Source organism: Melopsittacus undulatus, chromosome 8 (assembly GCF_012275295.1).
Source record: "Melopsittacus undulatus isolate bMelUnd1 chromosome 8, bMelUnd1.mat.Z, whole genome shotgun sequence".
Taxonomy (NCBI): Eukaryota; Metazoa; Chordata; class Aves; order Psittaciformes; family Psittaculidae; genus Melopsittacus; species Melopsittacus undulatus.
Genome location: NC_047534.1, coordinates 36701091 through 36721213, shown reverse-complemented (window position 1 = coordinate 36721213; position 20123 = coordinate 36701091). Strand labels below are relative to the sequence as shown.

At 38.6% G+C, this 20123-nt stretch overlaps 1 protein-coding gene across 1 annotated transcript in view; it reads left to right on the top strand.

Annotated features, from left to right (window-relative positions):
- The window catches only part of PARD3B (par-3 family cell polarity regulator beta), a 407455-nt gene that overhangs the window by 119316 nt on the left and 268016 nt on the right, over positions 1 to 20123 (top strand). Inside the window, exon 3 of the mRNA XM_031045134.2 lies at positions 4354 to 4525. Within this exon, the coding sequence (XP_030900994.1) occupies positions 4354 to 4525 (172 nt within the window). The remainder of the gene's footprint in view (positions 1 to 4353; positions 4526 to 20123) is intronic.

Below are 20123 nucleotides of genomic sequence, written 5' to 3'. Positions count from 1 at the left end.
AGTAAAGGGTACAAAACCCTGCCAGAGCACTAGCATAACTTCTACAGCTTACCAATATCTAGAGCAGTACTTTGATGTGTTGGAAAAAACAATCTGCTGACCTACTGAACTCTCAGTATTTATAAACATTGAACTGGGTGAGAATAAACCAGTGTTGCAAACAGTGTTGTTGTTTTCATGATATGTTTGTGGAGGATTTCTTAATATGTGCTGAAGTTCTTTTCCATCAGAAGAGGTTGGCAGTCTGTTCCAATTAAAGAATTTTCCATACTGGAAATGAGAAGTCAATTACTACAGTTATTTTTGAATAGTTAATTTACATAACCTAAATTGTATTCATTCCATTTGAAAGGCTGAAGCTGATATTTATAATGCTTTGATTAGCAGTGTGTTTATCATGTTAGAGTTGCTACCAATAAGGTGCTTCTGCAGTCCTGAGGAGTTCTCTCCCATATAAACATTCTAGAAAGCAAATGGCTGTTTATTTCATTGGAGAGGAGAGCCATTGCATCTTTGCTACTTCCATATGCAGTACTGAGCTATCTCCTTTCCAAAAAAATGGGAAATTAATTCTAGATCACATTAATTTATTAATGATGTGTTCTGTACTCTTTGCTTGTTTAAAAAATCCAAAACTAAATTAAAAATTAAATTAAAAAATCCAAACTGTCACCGTAGTGCCTGGGTGTAGATGGGGGAACTGCGGGTTGTTCACTGAGCTTGCTCAAAGACTGACAGCAGTAAGAAACGTCCCTGCTTTCAGCCAGGCTTGAGGCCTTTGTGGTTTAGCTCAGATGAAATCATCCTCCGGCCATTTGCTGGGCTGTATCGCAGGTGTTCGCCTGCTGTTGCCCTGCACTGTGGTGCCCGGCCTGCCCGAGCTCCCAGCATGGAAGCAGAGTGCTGCCGTGGATACAGTTGGGAAGCAGGGTGGTGGCAGACGGGTCTTTGTCCTGACTGCTGTGGGAGTTGGGAGGAGCTGATGGGTCTCCATCTGCTGAGCCTTCTTGGTAGGTAAATGAAAGCAACAGCCACCTTGAGATGCAGAACTGATATAATCATTAAGCCGTTTACAATCCTTCCATATCATTAAGTGGGTGAAGACGTGGGGTTTTTATCCCCTGTGTTTTCTGTATGTCATTTTGCCTAAACCCAACCCATTTCTGACCAGTTGTCAAGGCAGTTGAGTTGTAACCTGTTTAGCTCTCAGGAAGTTTCACGCAACATTAGGGCAGGTGCTTAAGGGATCCTTGGTGGAGCAACACCACAAAAAAAGGTGTTGTTACAGTCAAAACTTTATTTTAACCTGAACCCACTGCAGGTCGGGTCTTCCTAAAAAACCCCCAGACCCCTCTGCAGATGGGGTGTTCACTGATGTCCTAGAGCCGGTTCTTTGGACACCTCAGCCATAAGCCGAGCTGAGGGCACCCACACAGGACCCCCTCAGCCCGCCTGCCCTCAGGTGTCCCTGTGCTTCCTGATGGGTGCGGGACGCGGTGAAGAGGAGCAGCGGGCTGGCCGCGGGCCATGGCCGCCTGCCCCAGGAGGTGGCGCACGGCGGTGGGAGCGGGAGCGCCGGTACGGGGAAAACGGTGAAGTCCTGTGGTAAAATCTGCAGTTGTACCGCAGTTCGGCTTTCTGGGCTGACTGTAGGTAAGCTGCTATGTATTATGGCTGTCAGAGCCTGTCCGTGACCTTATTTGCCTGTTAAAATAACTTCAGTAGGAATGGTAATACAAAATTCCGTTTGAACTTCAGGGGAATCAAGGAAACGTACAGCATTTAGAAACCTAAGTATGTGATAATACCATAATGTGTGCGAGCCGGTGAGAGTGGCAGTGCAGGGCCAGACTGCTGCTCTGGTATCTGCTAGTGACCACTGGAAAATACTTGAAGGAAGTACATAGAAATAGGGTAATTACAACATGAGTGTCCTCCTTGTTTATCATTCTGGGTTTTACTACTATGTGTCTGGGGGGCTTTTGAGTCTGAAGTAATGCTTGCGTGTTTCTGCTTAACAGTTCCTGCTGATCTCCATCAGTAGAGCCACTTATACTCGTGACCTTTGCAACATCCTAGGTCAGTTAAATGTAGAGTATTACAATGTATTATAGTATTTAATATGCTAGGGTGTGAAACCATGGGGAAACTCAGCTCGGTCCAGTTGAGGAATTCCCTTGTTTATTCCCATCAAATCAGAACTGAACTCCATTTAATGTATGGCAGGGACATTGGAGCTAGATGATCTTCAGGTCCTTTCCAACCCTAACTATTCTATGATTCTGTATTGCAAATGCTCAAGTGAACTTGGTATCCTACTACTAGTTAAAGTATTTTCAGTGCTGTGGTCCTACACAGTCTCCAATTTTCTCTTCAGTAGCAGCCTCTTTCTTAGAAATTAAGTTTCCACAGCAAAAATGAGACTGAGAAAGCAAACATTTGGTGGGCAGCAGTTGTGGAACTTCCCCACGATGAACTTCCATAATAATATGAACATGATGAATGGCAATTTTACAAAGGAAATACACCATAGGTTTTGTGGGTTTTTTCTTGGTACTGGAGAAAATTGCCATGATCTTTTGGTGCCAGGCTCTAAGGCAGCCTTTCTGGCTTTATGTAGTTGAGGGGCATAGTGATGACCTGGTGATGAATGCAGTGTGAACACCTGTAAGGTTTGCCTATAACACAGGAGTAAGGTACAGAGTTGTCTTTGTTACTGGAATGAATCTTCCCTATATGTTTTAAACAAATATAAATTTTATGTTGTAAGAGCTGGCTGTATGGCTGCGGAAAGGAAACGTACTCCATGTGGAAAAGGAGAACAAGTTTTCTGCATAATTATTTAAGGGGTTTTGTGTGTCGCTGAAATGTACATTGGTGAATGTGAGCTGACACATTTCTAGCAACCAAATTATAAATGAGTGGAAGACCTGAAAATGTCAGTTTCTTCCTTAGAAGCACTTCAGGATTTTTCTTTTATTTCTTTATTTATTTTTTTTTGTTTGTTTTCTCTCTCATGCATTCTCTTCTCCCCATAGGCAAATGAGGTCCTTTAAATGTTTGTGTTCTGTTTATCTTGGGATATAATTTTTCACAGTTACTGGAAGTGGCGGAGGAGATTCGATGTGCTAACATTTTTATAGAGAGAATGTGAATGCGTACCTTAAAGTAACAGAAAGTAGTAAATCAGTGCTTTAAACTTGTTTCTTTGTGTATCTTGACAGTGTATAGCCAATTCTGTGTGTTGTGGTCTTTTCCATGATTAGCTAGGAAAAGCTTTAGTCCTAAGGAGTTCAAAAAAAGTGAAATAAACACCTAAAGATACCTTGTACAATGCTTATTAGGCAAAGTATGGTATGAGAACTATACAATGTCCACTAGTGGAGCAGGAACAGTGCTTGTACTGCTGCCCTCATCTCCCCTGCTCTTGGAGAGGGCTCTGGGGTGTCAAGCATCCTGTTGGTTAAGAACAGAGTCTTCTAATTTGTTTAGATTCATTGCTAATTAATGTAGTTTTGGGTTTGTGTTCACAGAACTGCAACATAGTTAACTGTTTTCTTGAAACTGTAACTCAGTTTATACTCAGCCACATGCATCTGAGTCACTTGATGAAGCTGTACTCACAGTGTCTGATTAGTTTGTATTTGTAGGGATTTTTCTGGTGGTTTCTTTTTTGGATCATGTTAACATCAGTTGTTGCTTAATCTTGACCTTCCTATGTGCCTGGAACAATGTGTGTGGTATAAGCTTGGTACATGGTAGGTAGAGATGCGTGTGTACGTGAACTTGCCGAAGCAAGAAACTTTCATCTGTACAGAGGCATAGGTTGTGCAACTACGGAAACTTCACACTCTTGTCACTGTGCCAGATGTATCTTGTCCTTATAATGTAATTATTATGTAGTTATAAATAAAACATGTATCTGCTTGCTCATGGTTGTGTTACCTTGGTGCGGTGTGTCAGGCAGTAGCACTAAATTTTTTCAGTATAACAGCACCCTCCACCCCCAAGAATTAAATGCTGGTTTATGTTGATAAGCACATTCAGCCCTAAATGTTTTGGAGCAATGTAAAATGCTCACTAATGGTAGTATGCTAACTCTGAAAAAAACTTGTCAGCACAGGGCAGTGCTGAAGCACATATTGAAGTCATATTGAACTCTATTTAAACACAAATATATACACTTTTATGAATCTATGTTTATTACTAGCTGTTCTGAAAAAAATCCCAATGAAGAATAAGTTTTACTTAAAAAGAAAAAAGGGAAAAAAATAAAAAAAGAACAATAAAAAATAAAAAGGTGAAGTTTGGGAATACTTTAAGCATACAAACTGTTCTCTTTTGTTTTGATAGCTGATTGCTGTCTATGATGAACAAGAAACTCACCGGAAGACTGATGGCACCAACGGCAATTTGACAGACAGAAATAGCCCTGACTCTTTCGAGACAGAGGTAGCAGCTCAGCTGGCTGCCTTTCAGCCAATTGGTGGTGAAATTGAAGTGACTTCTTCTGCCCTAAAACTGGGTATGTATATCTTGTATGTTTGTTTAGGTTTGGGGGGGATTTGGTTTAATTTGTTTGGGGTTTTTAGTTCTTATCAATATATAGTATTGCTTTATTTCTTTTCTGAGTATGTCTGTATTCCGTTTTGTGTATTTGAAGTTTTTGTTTTAATTGTTTGCAATTTGCAGTTGTGTGAAGACAATTGTAATGACAAAAGTTAGGCCTTTGAACAACTGATGCTGAAGACTGCAGTGGAGCATGGCAAATTTGCACCTGAGCCTTGTATCCTGCTGTGCGTTCTGCCCATCAGTACAGCTGGGGTCTGTGTTTTTCTCCTTTCTTTGAGGTGATAGGCTGCCGACAATCCTTCTTGTATTCTTACAAGAGCAGAAGAGATAAAACCTATGCAAATCACAAAGTTGTTGAAAAAGAAATTCACAGTTTCAGGTTTTTTTTTGGGATTTGGTTTTATTGGTTTTGGTTTGGTTTTGGTTGTTTTTTGTTTTTTTTGAGTTTTTTTATTTGAGGGTTTTTTTTATTTTTTTTGAGGAACCTGGTTCAATGAGTAAACCTGCTGTGTGCAAATACTTTTATTGATTCTCTGAGCTAGTGCCCTGTTCTGGGGTGGGAGGTAGAAGGAAGGAGATTCTGGTTTCAAACAGTTCAGCTCTTTGCCTTTGAAGAAGTTGCACAGCAGGGTCTGTCTGCCTGTTTGACTTTCAGGTGAGCAAACTGTGATTAGGAGAGGCTTCTGCTTAATTCCCTATTATATCAGAGGGTACTATGTGAAGTGCTGCAACTCTGTTTCCCTCTGTTGTTTCACTGTACCTGGAAGGCCAAGAGCTCAGACTGGTTTCCAATTAGAAAGAGAGAGTCTTGTACGTTGAACACAAAGCAGTTTGAAGTATTTTTGTGGATTTAGAGCAGGCTCAGCTGTCACCTGGATAGTAGATATAGAAGCTTTCAAAAACAGATTGAAGGTGAATCCTCTTGCTGTCTGTCTGTAAAGCCGAAGTACACTGACAGTATTTAGCAATTGAATAATGCTCAGGAGAGGCTTCTCTGAATTCCACCCAAGCTCATTGCCCAATTCATCCTGTATTCTTCAGTACTGCTGGCAGTCTCCTAATGGCATGCAGTAAAATTTCTGAGCTCAAGCAGGTGGAGTAAGGATAGAAATAGTACCTCTAGTTGTTCTACTCTTGTGTGGCAGCCTGGTACAACTTCAGAAATTGAATGTTTACTTGTATGCTTTTAATCACATTTTAAAAGGAAAAGACTGATAAACAAAACCAGTGAGCTAAAATAAAACTTGTAATACATTTCACTGGATTTAATCTGTGCTGGTTTTTGTGCTTGATGTACGCAAATACTGGAATTCAACTGCATGAAAACTTTTGCATTCAAATTTCTGTGTTAATGGATCACTTCAGTTTTTTAGAATACAGAAAAAATCTCTATTTAACGTCACACAGGAATTTCTCATGCCTAAAAATCTTGGAGAAAGACTTATTCTTACTTTAAATTGTATGTATTTGAGCTGTGGTTTTGGTAAGCATGAGCTATGGTAAAATTTGTGGCTAAAGGTTCAGTGATTGAATGGTTTGTCTCTTTATTTATTGCATATTTTTAAATAATACCATGTGTACACATTTTAGCATGTTTCAGAAAGTAGAGATTGTTCTCCATACCATTCTGAGCTAAATTAAGAAGTCCAATCATTTTGAGTAGTTTGTCTAACATACTATTGTATGCAAGTTGAGGGTTGGAGAGAAGAGTATTTCAGCTTCATACAATTTTATGTAAAGCACTTAATGCTGGAGCTCTTGAGCTCTCCGGTAAGCTACCAGGTAGTTCAGCTTTCATGGCATTTATAGAATCTTTCTGCTATAGAGTGTGAAGGACATGAAATATACCATGAGAAGAGCAGCCAATTAGGGTTACATTTAGTTTTCAATGGAAATGAATACATATTTGAAGTTAAAATGGATGCTTGCTTCTGAAAACAAGAGAACCCAAATATGTGTCTGTCTCAATGGTTCTCTTTCAGATTTTGTTTTATGATGTAAATGAAAGAGTTTCTACCTGTCAGTCCTATAAACTCAGTCTACCCTCTGAAATACAGAGTGTAGAGAATTGTTTCCTCTTTTGTATCACTGATTACAGTTCTTTAGACTTAATTTTTGTTTGTATTTTTCATGTACAAGTCCTTGGACCTTCAATTATGTCTGTATTTCCACTACAGGCGAATTGAAAAGTAAATGAAGAAATGAAAGGACAGTTCGGTTGCATCAGTATCATTGATGCATGAACCGCTCTTTGTCCAGTTGTTGCATTGACCCACATTTTTTAGTAGAAATAAACAAATAAAAGCTGTTTTTATTTTGAGAGCAAGGATGTGAGTAAGTATATATGTAGTGAGCAAGTGTTGCTTTCCATGGTAGAGCCCTGCTTCAGGAATAGGCACATGTTCTAACTTTTTGGACTATTTTTGCAGAATGGCTTTAGGGGTGAACTGCAGGGAATCCATTGTTCTGCCATTGTCAGATTGTGGAACAATTTTGCTATTAATTTCTGTTAGATATTCTGTATTCTCTGAAGCCAGATCCATGGTTTTAGGTAGAAACAACGTCCATTTGGTGTTCTACTGAAAGAATACTTAAGAGCTTGGTGCTTAATAAGCATGTAAAACTGAACACTACTGCTCCAGTTCCCTTTCTATTTTTTATCCATAATTCAAGTCTAGTGCAAAAGAATATCAAGTCTGACAGGGGTTTGTTAACTTTTGTTAACTGTACATAATTTCTTATTTCAAAATATAAAAGAACTTTTAATATAGAAGATCTTGGTGTACATATTTCAGTTGACAATGAAATAAATATAGATCTCTTGTAAAAAAAATCCCTATTTGACAGAAAATGTGGTTGGGTAAGGAACATATTTCATGCTACAATACAAATGGTAATAAAGCAGCTGTTAATATATATTACAAGATTTAAAGAAACACACAACTATTTAATGTGTTCAGTCAGCTGTTTGAAACAGTGAAGAAATGACCTACTGATTTTGGTATTTCTGTGGGTAATTAGAGAACACTGGTATGCTGTTGCTGCACTGGCAGCTGAGAGAACTTGTCTGGTGAGACTGTTCCTTGTGAGCAGAACTTGACAGAGTACATTGATGATGTGGACATTACAGCAATTATCGAAGAATGATACAGGCAAGTAAATGCCTAAATAGGTGAGTTATGTTTGAAAAATTGGATGGAGGTAAACTTGAACATCTCTAACCCCAAATATTGTCATCAATTCTTTATTGCCTTTTTTTTCCCTTGCTCCTTAGGTATAAAACTGTGGATAGACAAAGCCCCACAATGCATACTGAACTTGCAGTATGTTGAATACTTTTTAGCTGTGTGACTTTAGCGATGGTGAATGTCATAGAATCATAGAATAGTTAGGGTTGGAAAGGACCTTAAAATCATCTAGTTCCAACCCACCTGCCATGGGCAGGAACACCTCACACCATCTCACCGAAGGCTCTGTCCAGCCTGGCCTTGAACACTGCCAGGGATGGAGCATTCACAACCTCCCTGGGCAACCCATTCCAGTACCTCACCACTATAACAGGAAAGAATTTCTTCCTTATATCCAACCTAAACTTCTCCTGTTTAAGTTTCAACCCATTACCCCTTGTCCTGTCACTACAGTCCCTAATAAAGAGTCTCTCTCCAGCATCCTTGTAGGCCCCTCTTCAGATACTGAAGGCTGCTGTGAGGTCTCCACGCAGCCTTCACTTCTCCAGGCTGAACAGCCCCAACTTTCTCAGCCTGTCTTCATATGGGAGGTGTTCCAGTCCCCTGATCATCCTCGTGGCCCTCTTCTGGACTTGTTCTAACAGTTCCATGTCCTTTTGATGTTGAGGACACCAGAACTGCACACAATACTCCAAGTGAGGTCTCACAAGAGCAGAGTAGAGGGGCAGGATCACCTCCTTTGACCTGCTGGTCACGCTCCTTCTGATGCATCCCAGGATACGGTTGGCTTTCTGGACTGTAAGTGCACACTGAAGCTGGCTCATGTTCAGTTTCTCATCGACCAACACCCCAGAGTCCTTCTCCGCAGGGCTGCTCTGAATCTCTTCTCTGCCCAAATGTAAGGCAACAATTGCCTCAGTAAAAGAATTAATTTCAAAATTCTGTGTTAGAGATGGTCTTCTGGCTGTTTGACTCCTCAGCCATTCTCGTGCCTGACATGAAGGCTCTTGTATAGCAAGCATCACTTTTGAAGTTGTGTACCCTTAGAAGACTAAATATAGTTATTTCACTGGAGCAGGACTATGACTGACAATTAGTTGTTTTCCCATCTTTTCCACAAGAGTGATGCTCTCTGGGAGCAGATGTCATCTCTAGCAGTGTTTCATTTCTGTATTGTTCTTTCATCTCCTTTGGTCTGAGCTTGCATAATCATACACAATTATTTTGAATGGATAATTGAAAGTTAGGATGCAGTAATGTTTCTTTAAAAATGGTGTATCAAAGTCATTTCAGAAACACATTTCTTTTATTCTGCACAGATGGTGGGTTTTGCTTTCTACAAATGCTGCTTAGATGAATACTTTTTGCCCAGTCACTGTTGTTGATCATTGATCTTTGTAACAACAAAATGTATTATGTTGGATTTTTGGCAAATTGTGTACAAGTCTATTAATTGATATAACTACTAGTAAACTAACAAGTGTTTGGGATGATGAAACATTTGGAGATGTAGGTGGTAGAGTAATTACTGGGTTAACTAGTGCTGGTTTTTGTTGGCATTGGGTTTGGGTGTGTGTTTTGTTTAGGTTTTTGCGTATACCATGTTTTAATATTTTTCCTTGGCCGGAGATCGTGGCTGAGAAATCTTTGCAGAGGAGGGACTTACCTTTGCAGACCTTGTTGACTGATTGCCTTTATTCCCTCTTCCAAACTGCTGTTTTGTTGCTGATGTACGATTAAAAAGTCATTCTCTCATCTTGAAGATAGCTTTGCTGGGGTAGTGGGTGACATTCTTGTGCACTGTGTTAAGATCTTTAGAGAGACCTTGATGGATGGGGTTATGTATATTAGGGATACTAACAGAATGTGCAAATACCTCTGTCTGGGGTTCTCTAGTAGTTTGAGGTTTTTGAATACATACACGTTTACTGTTAGAAGTATTATACATGAACTAGCAATGTAGAGTGTTGAAACACAACTTTATGGTAGCAACTAATGGGCTGTGTGTAAATTGATGTGGCCTTCTCTATGATTCTGTGATTTCTAAAGTATTTTCATATTTTATTATTTTTTATATTTGCCAACTTTGGGCTAGAGGTTTTTAATAAATTTTTCCCAAAGAAATGGTTACCCCCCCTGAAACCTTCTGTGCATCAAAGTAGTGTGTCCATAATATTTTAATCAGTGACCTGTCTATAAGGAATGCTTTATGTGATCATTAGTTCCAACTGCAAACTTCAACATAGTCACTTCAGAAATGTTTGCTTTTGTTTTCTGTTAAAGCACTAGTGTGTCACTATGACATTTCAAGCTTGTAGCATGACAGTAGAGGCACTTTTGAGTACGAGAGTTTTCAAATTCCTTGAAGGCTTTTCAATTAAAGTAGCTGAACTGTCTAGAGTTTTTCATGTTTGTAGTTCTGTTGGCCCTCATAAGAAGCTGTCTTGTAATTTTCTGTGCACCCATGAGCACACTACTGTCCATTCTGGTTTTCTTTTGCACTTAATAGCTTATTGTTCTTTCCTAGTGGTTTTCCCTGCATGGTAGTTAGTAGAACAGGAAAAGGGGAAGTAAGAGGTTTAGCCTTTTGGGTTTTTTTCCATGGTGGCAGTTTGTTTTTACCTTTTCAGCCCATACAGGCAGGAAGCACTGCACTGATTTATTCATGGAGGATCCATTTTATGGACACATTCCTCTGAGCTGAAAATGCTTTCATGACTGGCTGTTTGCTTTATTTGATAGATTATGGCTGAGAGCACATAACCTTAGTTGTTGGTTTTCTCTTGCTCCTTTCCTTGGTGTTAAGTCGTCATGATTTTTCCTAGAGGAAGACAGGCAGTATTCAGTGATACTTGTCACTTCTGAATACGAAGGTAGGGGAAAAAAGTGAAGTATGTGTAGGTATCTCCATGATTGTTTTTGTTTTGTTTTCATTATTCTTTCCTCATTTTCCCGTTCTTTGGGAATCAGGTTGAAGATTCCTGAAGCTGTTTTCTGAGTACAGGCATCACAGGAAGCAGATACAATTTTGTTACTCTGACTATCACAATAAAGCATAGCTTCTTAAAATGAGTTTCTACCTTTACTAGTGTCTAGGTAAAATTGAGGTTAGATAAATAAATAATTGCTTGTAACACTTATTAATAGCAGGTTATAAAATTGTCCTGTAAACTGCAGTTTAACTCCACTCTTTGGAAGCTTTCACTGCTAAGTAGGGCAAGTGTCTTGCTTTTCTTATTGAAAGTTCATTCTTTGGTATTTCAGAATTTGCATGTCTTTGCTTTATTTATTTCTTTATTTTCTTCTTATATATGTATATATGTATATAATCCTCAGCCCCCCAGTCTGATTAAGTTCTAGGCAAGTGGAAGACGGGTGCAGATGATGGTTGGAATGGCTCATAAAATAAGCGCACAAATGGCAGTGATGGTTGAAGTTCAAGTGATATTGAGGCTCTTGTGCCTTTGAACAGTCAGTTATTTCAGTTCTGCTTATTTTGTGTAGTGTGTTTGCAGTGGACACTTTTTTCCTGAAAACGATGATTACTACCTGGTAATGCTCCAACCCCTCCAATAGCTCTAGTACAGGATAATTACAGTACTAGCCTAGAAAGTTTTGATTTTCCATTTTGATGCAGTTGTTGGTGTTGTGGCTGTGTCTTTTTTAATGTTTGTGAAAGGTTATTTGCACTTACGGAATTTCCTTGAAGGTGTTTTGGTGGTTTCAGATAGAGAATATACTTAATCAGCTGAAAATATTTGTGTGGTTTTGGGCTTGATCTAGCTTAAAGTGTGCTTCATGGGATTGTTCAAAACACTTGTTTAGTTTGAATGGCCCTCTGTGTTTGGGTTGCTAAGTCAGTTGACCGAAATGTTTCCATTGGCAGTGTCTTTAGTTTGAAGTCCAAGAGAATTGAAGGCAAGTTTTCTTCTAGGAGTTTTTGAAAGTTTCTCCCTTGATAGGCCTGACAGGGCTTAAATTGTTACCTCCAGGGTACAGATGTTGTCCATTTCTGTATGGCTTTAGAGCTTGGAAAGAATTCCTTCTCTTTCTCATGCTCTTTGAAGTGGTAGTATTGCAAGTAGGCTTGTGGGCATCTTAAAGAGCATATATTTGGTTAGTTCTCTTTCAAGTTGGTGTTGAGATACACAGTGTATTTTTAAATGCAAAGAAGCCACATGATTATGCTTTCTAAAAATTACGAAAACAAAAAATGAAACTATTAATTTGCTAAACAAAAGTGTTGCTAATGCTTGTGTACAGCATTCATGCTGCATCAGAGTAAGTCAGAAAGACACTTTTTTCTTACACAAAAGCTGTCCTGTTCATCTTAATTTTGCAATGTCAGTTTATTGGCTGAGTGTTATGATGTCTGTCAGTACACTGAGCTTACTACATGCATATAACAAGTCTCTCCTGTGTGATTCAGGGAAAGTTAACATTTTGAAATTGGTAAGTTTCAACAGAAATGCCTTCTTAGAAGCACATGCTGCCTTCTGAGATTTGAGGCAATACTGCTTCTTTCCTTAAGCAAATATGACTTTATTCTCTTTCTGTGGACTGGAAGGCTGCCCTTAGAGTAGTGATATCAAACATTGTTCTGTTCTGTTTGTCATAGGTGTTGTGGGAATGACACTATTGATAGATTTTTTTTCTCCTCTGCAGCGTTCAGTTTAATCTGCTTTTAAAGAAATGTGATGATCAATTAAAGTCTACTTCTGTTCCTAAAACAAATGGTTTCTGTTCTCAGACAAGCGAAAGGTTTGAAGATAACTTTTCATTTCAGTCAGAGTGCAGACTTGGCATATTTTGACCCTATGACTTAAGGTTGGTATTATTTAGTTGTCCTTGATTCATGGAAATAAGCTTTGCACCAGCATAGCTAAAGTTTATCTTTGTATGCAGTTAAAGAATACAGTAATGCTTTCTGTAAATATATTTACACACACACATGCATATATAAAATTTTTCCATGTGTTTCTTTGTCTTCGGGTTGCTCATTTGGAAAAAAAGCCAGTCTTTCCTTCCTTTCCCAGTACCCACAAATTTAGCAGTAGTGTAGGTAATAAACTTATGGACATAGTCGGTTACCAAAAAACCCTGTTTCTTTTTTATAGCCCCTTTGCCTCTGATTTCCTCTAGAATTATTTCTCATCAATTATTCCAGTTGTCCCTATTCCTTTTGCACTTGGTTTAAAATACTTTATTTTGCGGCAGCAGGTATCTCCATGAAAATATGTTAAATAGGAAGAAAAATATTTTTCCATTACTAGTTACACATTTTTGTGCAGTAGCTTTCTAGCTGAGATGTTAATTTCCAGCCTTTTATTGCCTCAGGGAAGGTTCTGGGGAAGGTGATGAATGGGACTTAGAATGATGGAATAAATTTTATTATAAAAGTCTATGCTGCTTTTTGACATACTTTACTTGATGTCAGTGTTTTTCCTTCAGATTTTTGTCTGTACTACTAATCCTCTGATGTTGCTAGGTTTTGTATTTGTATATTGTTATGATGCATAGTTAGTTTCAAAGGTAGTAGCTCTTAAAAAGAAACAGACTAACTCATTTAGTAAGCTAAATGTTTGCAGCTGAAGATTTTGGAAGTCTATAGTATAATATCATACTGGAATGCTATAGTGCATATAGAATGCTGTCTCTGTCAGTAAGTATACTCTAGTGCTAGGTGAGACAAAGGAATAAGTGTGTTTATAAATCTCTATGTGCTCTTTAGCTCAGAGGCAGTATGGCAAAATGTGCATTTCAGTTTGAAAATGAACCTGCTAAGCTTGGCTGAATGATAGTTTGATATTTTCTTATTTAACTTGAAGAAATACCTCATCTAAAGTCTTGAGGTAGTAGATTACCCTTCTTCTTAAGAACCAAACTAATAGTTTTACACACTTTTTGCAGTGTTTGTTTGATAATGATTGTTTACTGTTTGCTTCCATATGAACGTGTTCCAGGATACTGATGAGCCCATCCTCATGAAAGGCGTCATTAGTTGCAAGTAGCAGGTAAATGATTCAGTCAGTTTGCCCATTGCCATGTCGTTCTTTCTCATCACTTTCTATTTAATACACGTTTTCAAGAACCATAGTTGATAGTTATTTGTCTCTTTAATTTGAAGTGCCACTTCAGATTTTGGTTGTTTCTTACAAACAGATAATCTAGAATCTCAGCCAGGTTAAATGGAGAGTTGTGTATTTGCTACACCTGAACTAGTTGGCAAAAGATGCACCTCCCTCCCAATATGTTGCACAATTTTCCCACACACTGGCTGTTGATTTATGTTTTGCGTTCTTCCTAACTCATTACTTCATTAGAGGAAAGTCTGTTTACTCTGGACATTAAGTAAAAGAAGGATGGTAGTACATTCAGTAAAGAGATAAATCCCACAAAATACTCTGGTCATCTCTTTGTAACCCTTCGACAGAAAAGGACAAATGACCCTCTGTGATTGAGTCCTTTTAAATGTTCCTACAAAAATAATAAACATAGAATCATAGAATAGTTAGGGTTGGAAAGGACCTTAAGATCATCTAGTTCCAACCCCCCTGCCATGGGCAGGGACACCTCACACTAAACCATATCACTGAAGGCTCTGTCCAACCCGGCCTTGAACACTGCCAGGGATGGAGCATTCACAACTTCCCTGGGCAACCCATTCCAGTACCTCACCACTATAACAGGAAAGAATTTCTTTCTTATATCCAGTCTAAACCTCCCCTGTTTAAGTTTTAACCCATTACCCCTTGTCCTGTCACGACAGTCTCTAATGAATAGTCCCTCCCCAGCATCCCTGTAGGCCCCCTTCAGATACTGCAAGGCTACTATGAGGTCTCCAAGCAGCCTTCTGTTATCCAGGCTGAACAGCCCCAACTTTCTCAGCCTATCTTCATATGGGAGGTGCTCCAGTCCCCTGATCATCCTCGTGGCTCTCCTCTGGACTTGTTCCAACAGTTCCATGTCCTTTTGATGTTGAGAACACCAGAACTGCACACAATACTCCAAGTGAGTTCTCACGAGAGCAGAGTAGAGGGCAGGATCACCTCCTCTGACCTGCTGGTCATGCTCCTTTTAATGCATCCCAGGATACGGTTGGCTTTCTGGGCTGCGAGTGCACACAAATCTTACCATTTAAATATTGAGAGAGACTAACAGGGAATGATTATTTGCGTCCCTCACCACATAGAAACTGGAAGTATACCGCAAGATTATGGTTCAACAGACTACAAAGCAAAACAACCCAAAACTAACTTTTTCATGAACCATTCAACTAGACAGTGTAATTAGATGTTACAGGTCAAACGTGAATGAGTTATAATAGAATTAGACAAACTCACAGGAAATTAGTCATAAGTAACTGTTAAAATAAGGTGGTCTAGATGCTACTCTGATATGGATATCTTTCAAACATTAGTTTTCCCAAGCTGGTAGAACATAACACTTTGTTATGCCTTCTCCTTGAGTATTTGCTACCACATATAGATGCAGGATAGCGCATGAGGTGGACTCAGTATAGCTGTTCTTGTGATCTTATTCCTTGAAACCTCACAGAAGGTTTCAAGTTCAGGAGGTTTCACTATTTTATCTTAATGTCTTATAAAATTAGCAGGAAGAAGTTTGAAATTTGAGACTAGAACTAGTTCACCATGACCAGAATAGAAAATAATCTTAATAGGATTTCTTTTTAAAGGAAAGGTCAAACCAGAAAAGGTTGTTAATTTAGATCAGATATATAAATATATAGGTCATTTAAACATTACAGACACCTATACTAATTCCTTAATTTGTGGTACTACTGTAACATATCGTTAAAATATATTAAAAATATAATTTGCTATTCTACTACTAGCAGTAAAATGCTACCAAAGTGATATTCAAGCTGCACAGTTTAGCTGCCAAAGTTTTAAACAAAATGGAACCATTGAACTGTGGAAAAGTGACTGCATAAGCACCTGTAACTGATGTTAGCTGAAGTGCTAAACCAGCTTTTGGCAGTCTGGCCTTTTTTGCAGGTGCACAGACTGTTGGGGTATTTTTATGTCAGTTTATTCAACTAGTACAGTTCATTAAGTATTTCATTTGAAGTTGAGAAATGGACTGGGAATTGAAATAGCAGAAATACTTATTTTCACCTTTCAATCCATGAATAAAAATGAAGTGTGAGAGTCCGAGATCTATTAGTTTTAAAATCTTATAGGATATATTAGCCTAAAATGATTTATTTAAATTCAGTAACTACAGATAATATGCTGCTTTTAAAAAACCCAGTCTAATAAGATGTATATGTTCTACTGTCTCCAGCATGTTGGATGATGAAGACAACTGGTGTTTTTAGGTATATATAAACAAATACCTGCTTCACTCCAACCGAAAAACTGTGTGTGTAAGGAAATTCTAATGCAACACAAATTAATTTTTTTTTCCGTAAATGATATTTTAAAACCAAAATGTTTGAAGCTGCTGTAAATTTTAATCCTGTGTCTGAAGCTGGAGATTGGAGGATTTGCACCCACTGGCTGATTCACAAAGGTTGTTCACTTGAACAAGAATAAGAGAAAGCCTGGCCTGTAATCAGAAGTGCAATTTTTGTTGGTAGTAGCCAAATAGTTCTCACAAAGCTCCTCATCAGTCTGCCCAGCAAGGATGAGAGTTGTACATTTTGCTAGAGCTCAGGTTGGGGGAAAAAAAAAAAATCACAGCTCCCTGTTGTGAGATGATTAATCCTCTCATCAGGAGGATTGGGCTGCAGCTCCTTTGCTTCTGCTGGCTCTCTTCCACATGGTACCTGCAGTCAAGACTGCAGAATCATGATGCTCCCGGCACTCCAGTAACTTTGTGTGCTCCATGGCTGTCTTATGAGGAGCTGAAAGTAAGTGCATTGTGTTGCTAGAGGTCAGAAGGTCCTGAAATTACTCTAGATCTGATGTGTACTATGACCTTAAGTGTAAGAAGAGAATACTCAGTTAAGATCCAAACCAAAGTCTTGTTTTCCGGCTGGAAACTTCCTTGAGAAATTTTGAAACAGGGAGAAAGTAGCAGCATTACTCGTACATCTTCTGTAGATACCTATGTATCCTAATGCCTTAAGATGAGAGTGATAAACTTCTTTTCATATGGATACGGATATTGGTCCTGAAAATGGGATCTAGATTAACTTTATTACTGAAAATATGTACATGGGTGATTCTTACATGTTTATCCATCTTTGAAACTCCCGAAGCTGTAAGTGTAAATATTCTATAGTTGTTTCATTAGGCAGTGACAACACCAAAGATATTTCATTCTGGTCATAAAAGTGGTGAGAATAGGTCTTGTGCTTTGTAACTGAAACCTGACTTAATATGAGAGAAAACAATTCTTTTGAAAGGTATGGCTCCAAAGAACACCACCCCAAAGCAATTTCTGTTTAAATCCTTCACTGGGTTTTGCTTGTAGGCAATTGCTTTTATTTTTCTATGTAAGAAACATTACAACTCATTTAGAGCAATAGAGAAATACTTTTTTCTGCACCGGGCCGGTATATAAAAGAGAGAGAGCTTGTTAGAGATGTATTTCCATCTATTTATAGATTTAATTCAATTGTATTAACTATTACATCATCCTGGTTCATTAAATTAATCTTGTATTCATGGGAATTTAAAAATTGCAGTACTCACTTTTGTAAGAACAGATAACTACAGATCTGAGATTGTATTGATAGCTACTACTATGAATAATTTGAGTTAGCTTTAAACATAAAAGTCACATCATTCGAGTGTTACGTATTAAAAATAGTAAAAAAATCAATGGCACAGTCCCGTCACAAGGTAGAACGTACAAGCTAATGTCAGCTATGTTTTAAGTACATGGCAGAACCATTACATGATACCTCAGGTGGTGGTAAGCAATAAATCTGAGGGTGCCCAAATTTACCTGCACTGATTGCTTAGCGCTCTCAAAAAGTGCTGACCAACAGAACTGTCTGTATGCCTGTTAACGTGGAAATTCTTTGATAGAAGAAGAAAAATAGGCATGTATTTATGACCTTTTCTATATTTAAATGTAAATTAATGTCCTGCTTGCAGGGTTTTGTTTCAGTGCCTGAACTGTTTCATGACAGGACCAGTTTGAAAGCAATTCTGACGTCCCTGTTTAAATGGTGGTTGTTTTTTGTGAGTCTGTTCAGAGATCTTCCAGCAAGACCTGTCTGTGCTGAAGTGCAGTTTCACATCTGTGAAAATTATGACTTTAAAGTGTAGGTGATTTATTGTAAATCTCTTTCTACCCGCTTACGGTATTCTGTCCAAGTGTATCTTTTGTTCTCTTCTTAAGCAGATTTTCCCTGTTACCTGGACAAACAGACAAGCTGACCTTGTAATGTTTTATCTGTCACTGATGCAGGGGTAACACATGTGCTTGCTTTTCCCATGTTCCTTGATTTGTCAGGTTACTCAAAAGTCATCTGAGAGCATCTGCACCCAAAGCAATGCGAAAATAACTTTTTTGTACATAATTTGACTGCACTGTAGATACCAAAGGCTACTGAAAATGCTCATGGGTAATAAACTCTGGTTGTCTTCAGCAGTTTTTTGAATTTGTCCCTGTAACAGCAACCTCCAGCCTAAATCCCAAAGAATAAAAGGATTTGAGCCTGGAGGTGAATTGTGCTTTCCTGAGCAAGAAGACTTAAGAGCAAAACAGAAATTAAAGGTTGGAATAATCTCTTTTTCCGTGGTTGTGGTCACTGTGGGTGATACTCGACCGTCTTAAATTTAGGCATCAAGTTTTGTGCCAGAATTCAGAGCCTTGAGACCCTGATAAGTTTAGGGAACACCTCAGGAAGGGCAGCTGAAGCTCCTAAGTTCCCCAGCCACAATCAGATCCTGAGCTTCAAACCTTACGTTATTTACCTGAGGATACACAGTGTTCTAAAACCCATTACCTGTGGTTGGTCAGCCCCCTCCTAATATGAAATACTGGTTTTTTGATCTGCCAAAGGGCTAACATGTAGTAAGCGGGGTGCACTCCTATTCAGGATATGTGTTAATGTCTCTCTACAGCTTTTTCAAACAAAACGAAACAAGAAGGTGGGTTTACATCTGGCATGGAGATGTTTCTTTTGCCATTCCGTTGACACAAGTTTTCAGTTTTTAATTGTGCAGAAATGGCAGATTTTTTTAATAGATTTTTTCCCCTTAATGTAACCAATTTAAATCTAAGTGTGGTTTCTTCCATATGCTTGTTTCAACCATATTTGCAGCTAAACAAAAATGTTTCCAAAACAGAAGAGTTCAGGGCAAATACACTGTTAACCATGAATCCATGTAAATACTAATTTTTGAGTGTGATGCTAGCAAAAGGGAAAGGTTGATCTACAACGGCTTGAAACCAAATGATACAGAGTTTACTTAAACAAAGGAAAAACTGTAGGAATTCTTGTAATCGGCTTTGTCACAGAGTATGTATTGTGAATAAGGCTGAGACTTCCCCTGTGCTTAGGAAGTGCTGTGGTACCATAATAGGAGGTACTCTGCAGATTTTGAGAGAAGGGGAAATACACCCTGAAGCAGTTGAGGTTAAAACCTGTTAACATGAGAAAAATTTTAGTCTTGGGCATGTGTTTAAATTTTCATTGTCTGGAGATTACCAGTGCAGTGCAGCAAGATGAGGAGGACTAGTTTTTTTTTAAAACTGAGTTCCTAAGTTACAAATACAAAGTGCTACTGTCACAAAACAGTAATGCTAGTAAATGACATGTTTGTGTATGATCAACTTGGTATGCAGAAAGGAATTTTTCTGTGTATCATGATTTGAGGGAAAAGATGATTTTTCTGTTTGAGCTTACACTGTTGTAAATATTCAGCATAAACATAAGAGCATGAGTACAATAACATGAAAACCACAGCATGACAAAAGGAAGGCAACAAGGAAAAAGGCAACATTCTGTTTCTTGACAGAAGAAAATGAATGACAGTCTCTTTAAGTAAATGTGTGTAATTGTCTATAGTATGTCTGTAGTAAATGGTATCAGTGATGGTTTTTCATTACATTTTATCCATGTCTAAGGAAGACAGTGATGGACACATTTAAGGTATGTGTGTATAATAGACAAGATCTGACTCACGAGTTGGCTTGAGTCCTGGGCAGCGGGATTTGGGGATGTTTCTCTCTTCCCAAGTGCAAGGGAGCATGCATATGCAGTACAGAAGAGGCAGGAAGAGGCTGAAAAAAGAAAGGAACCTGCAAGATAAGCTTGGGCTGGGATGCGCTGAGTGGCGGGGAAGGTGTTCACATGGCAGGGAGCAGCCTGAGTCTTACAGGGGTGAGGGGAGATGAAGGAGAATTGGCCAGCTTGGGGAGCTGTTGACAGTCTCTGTC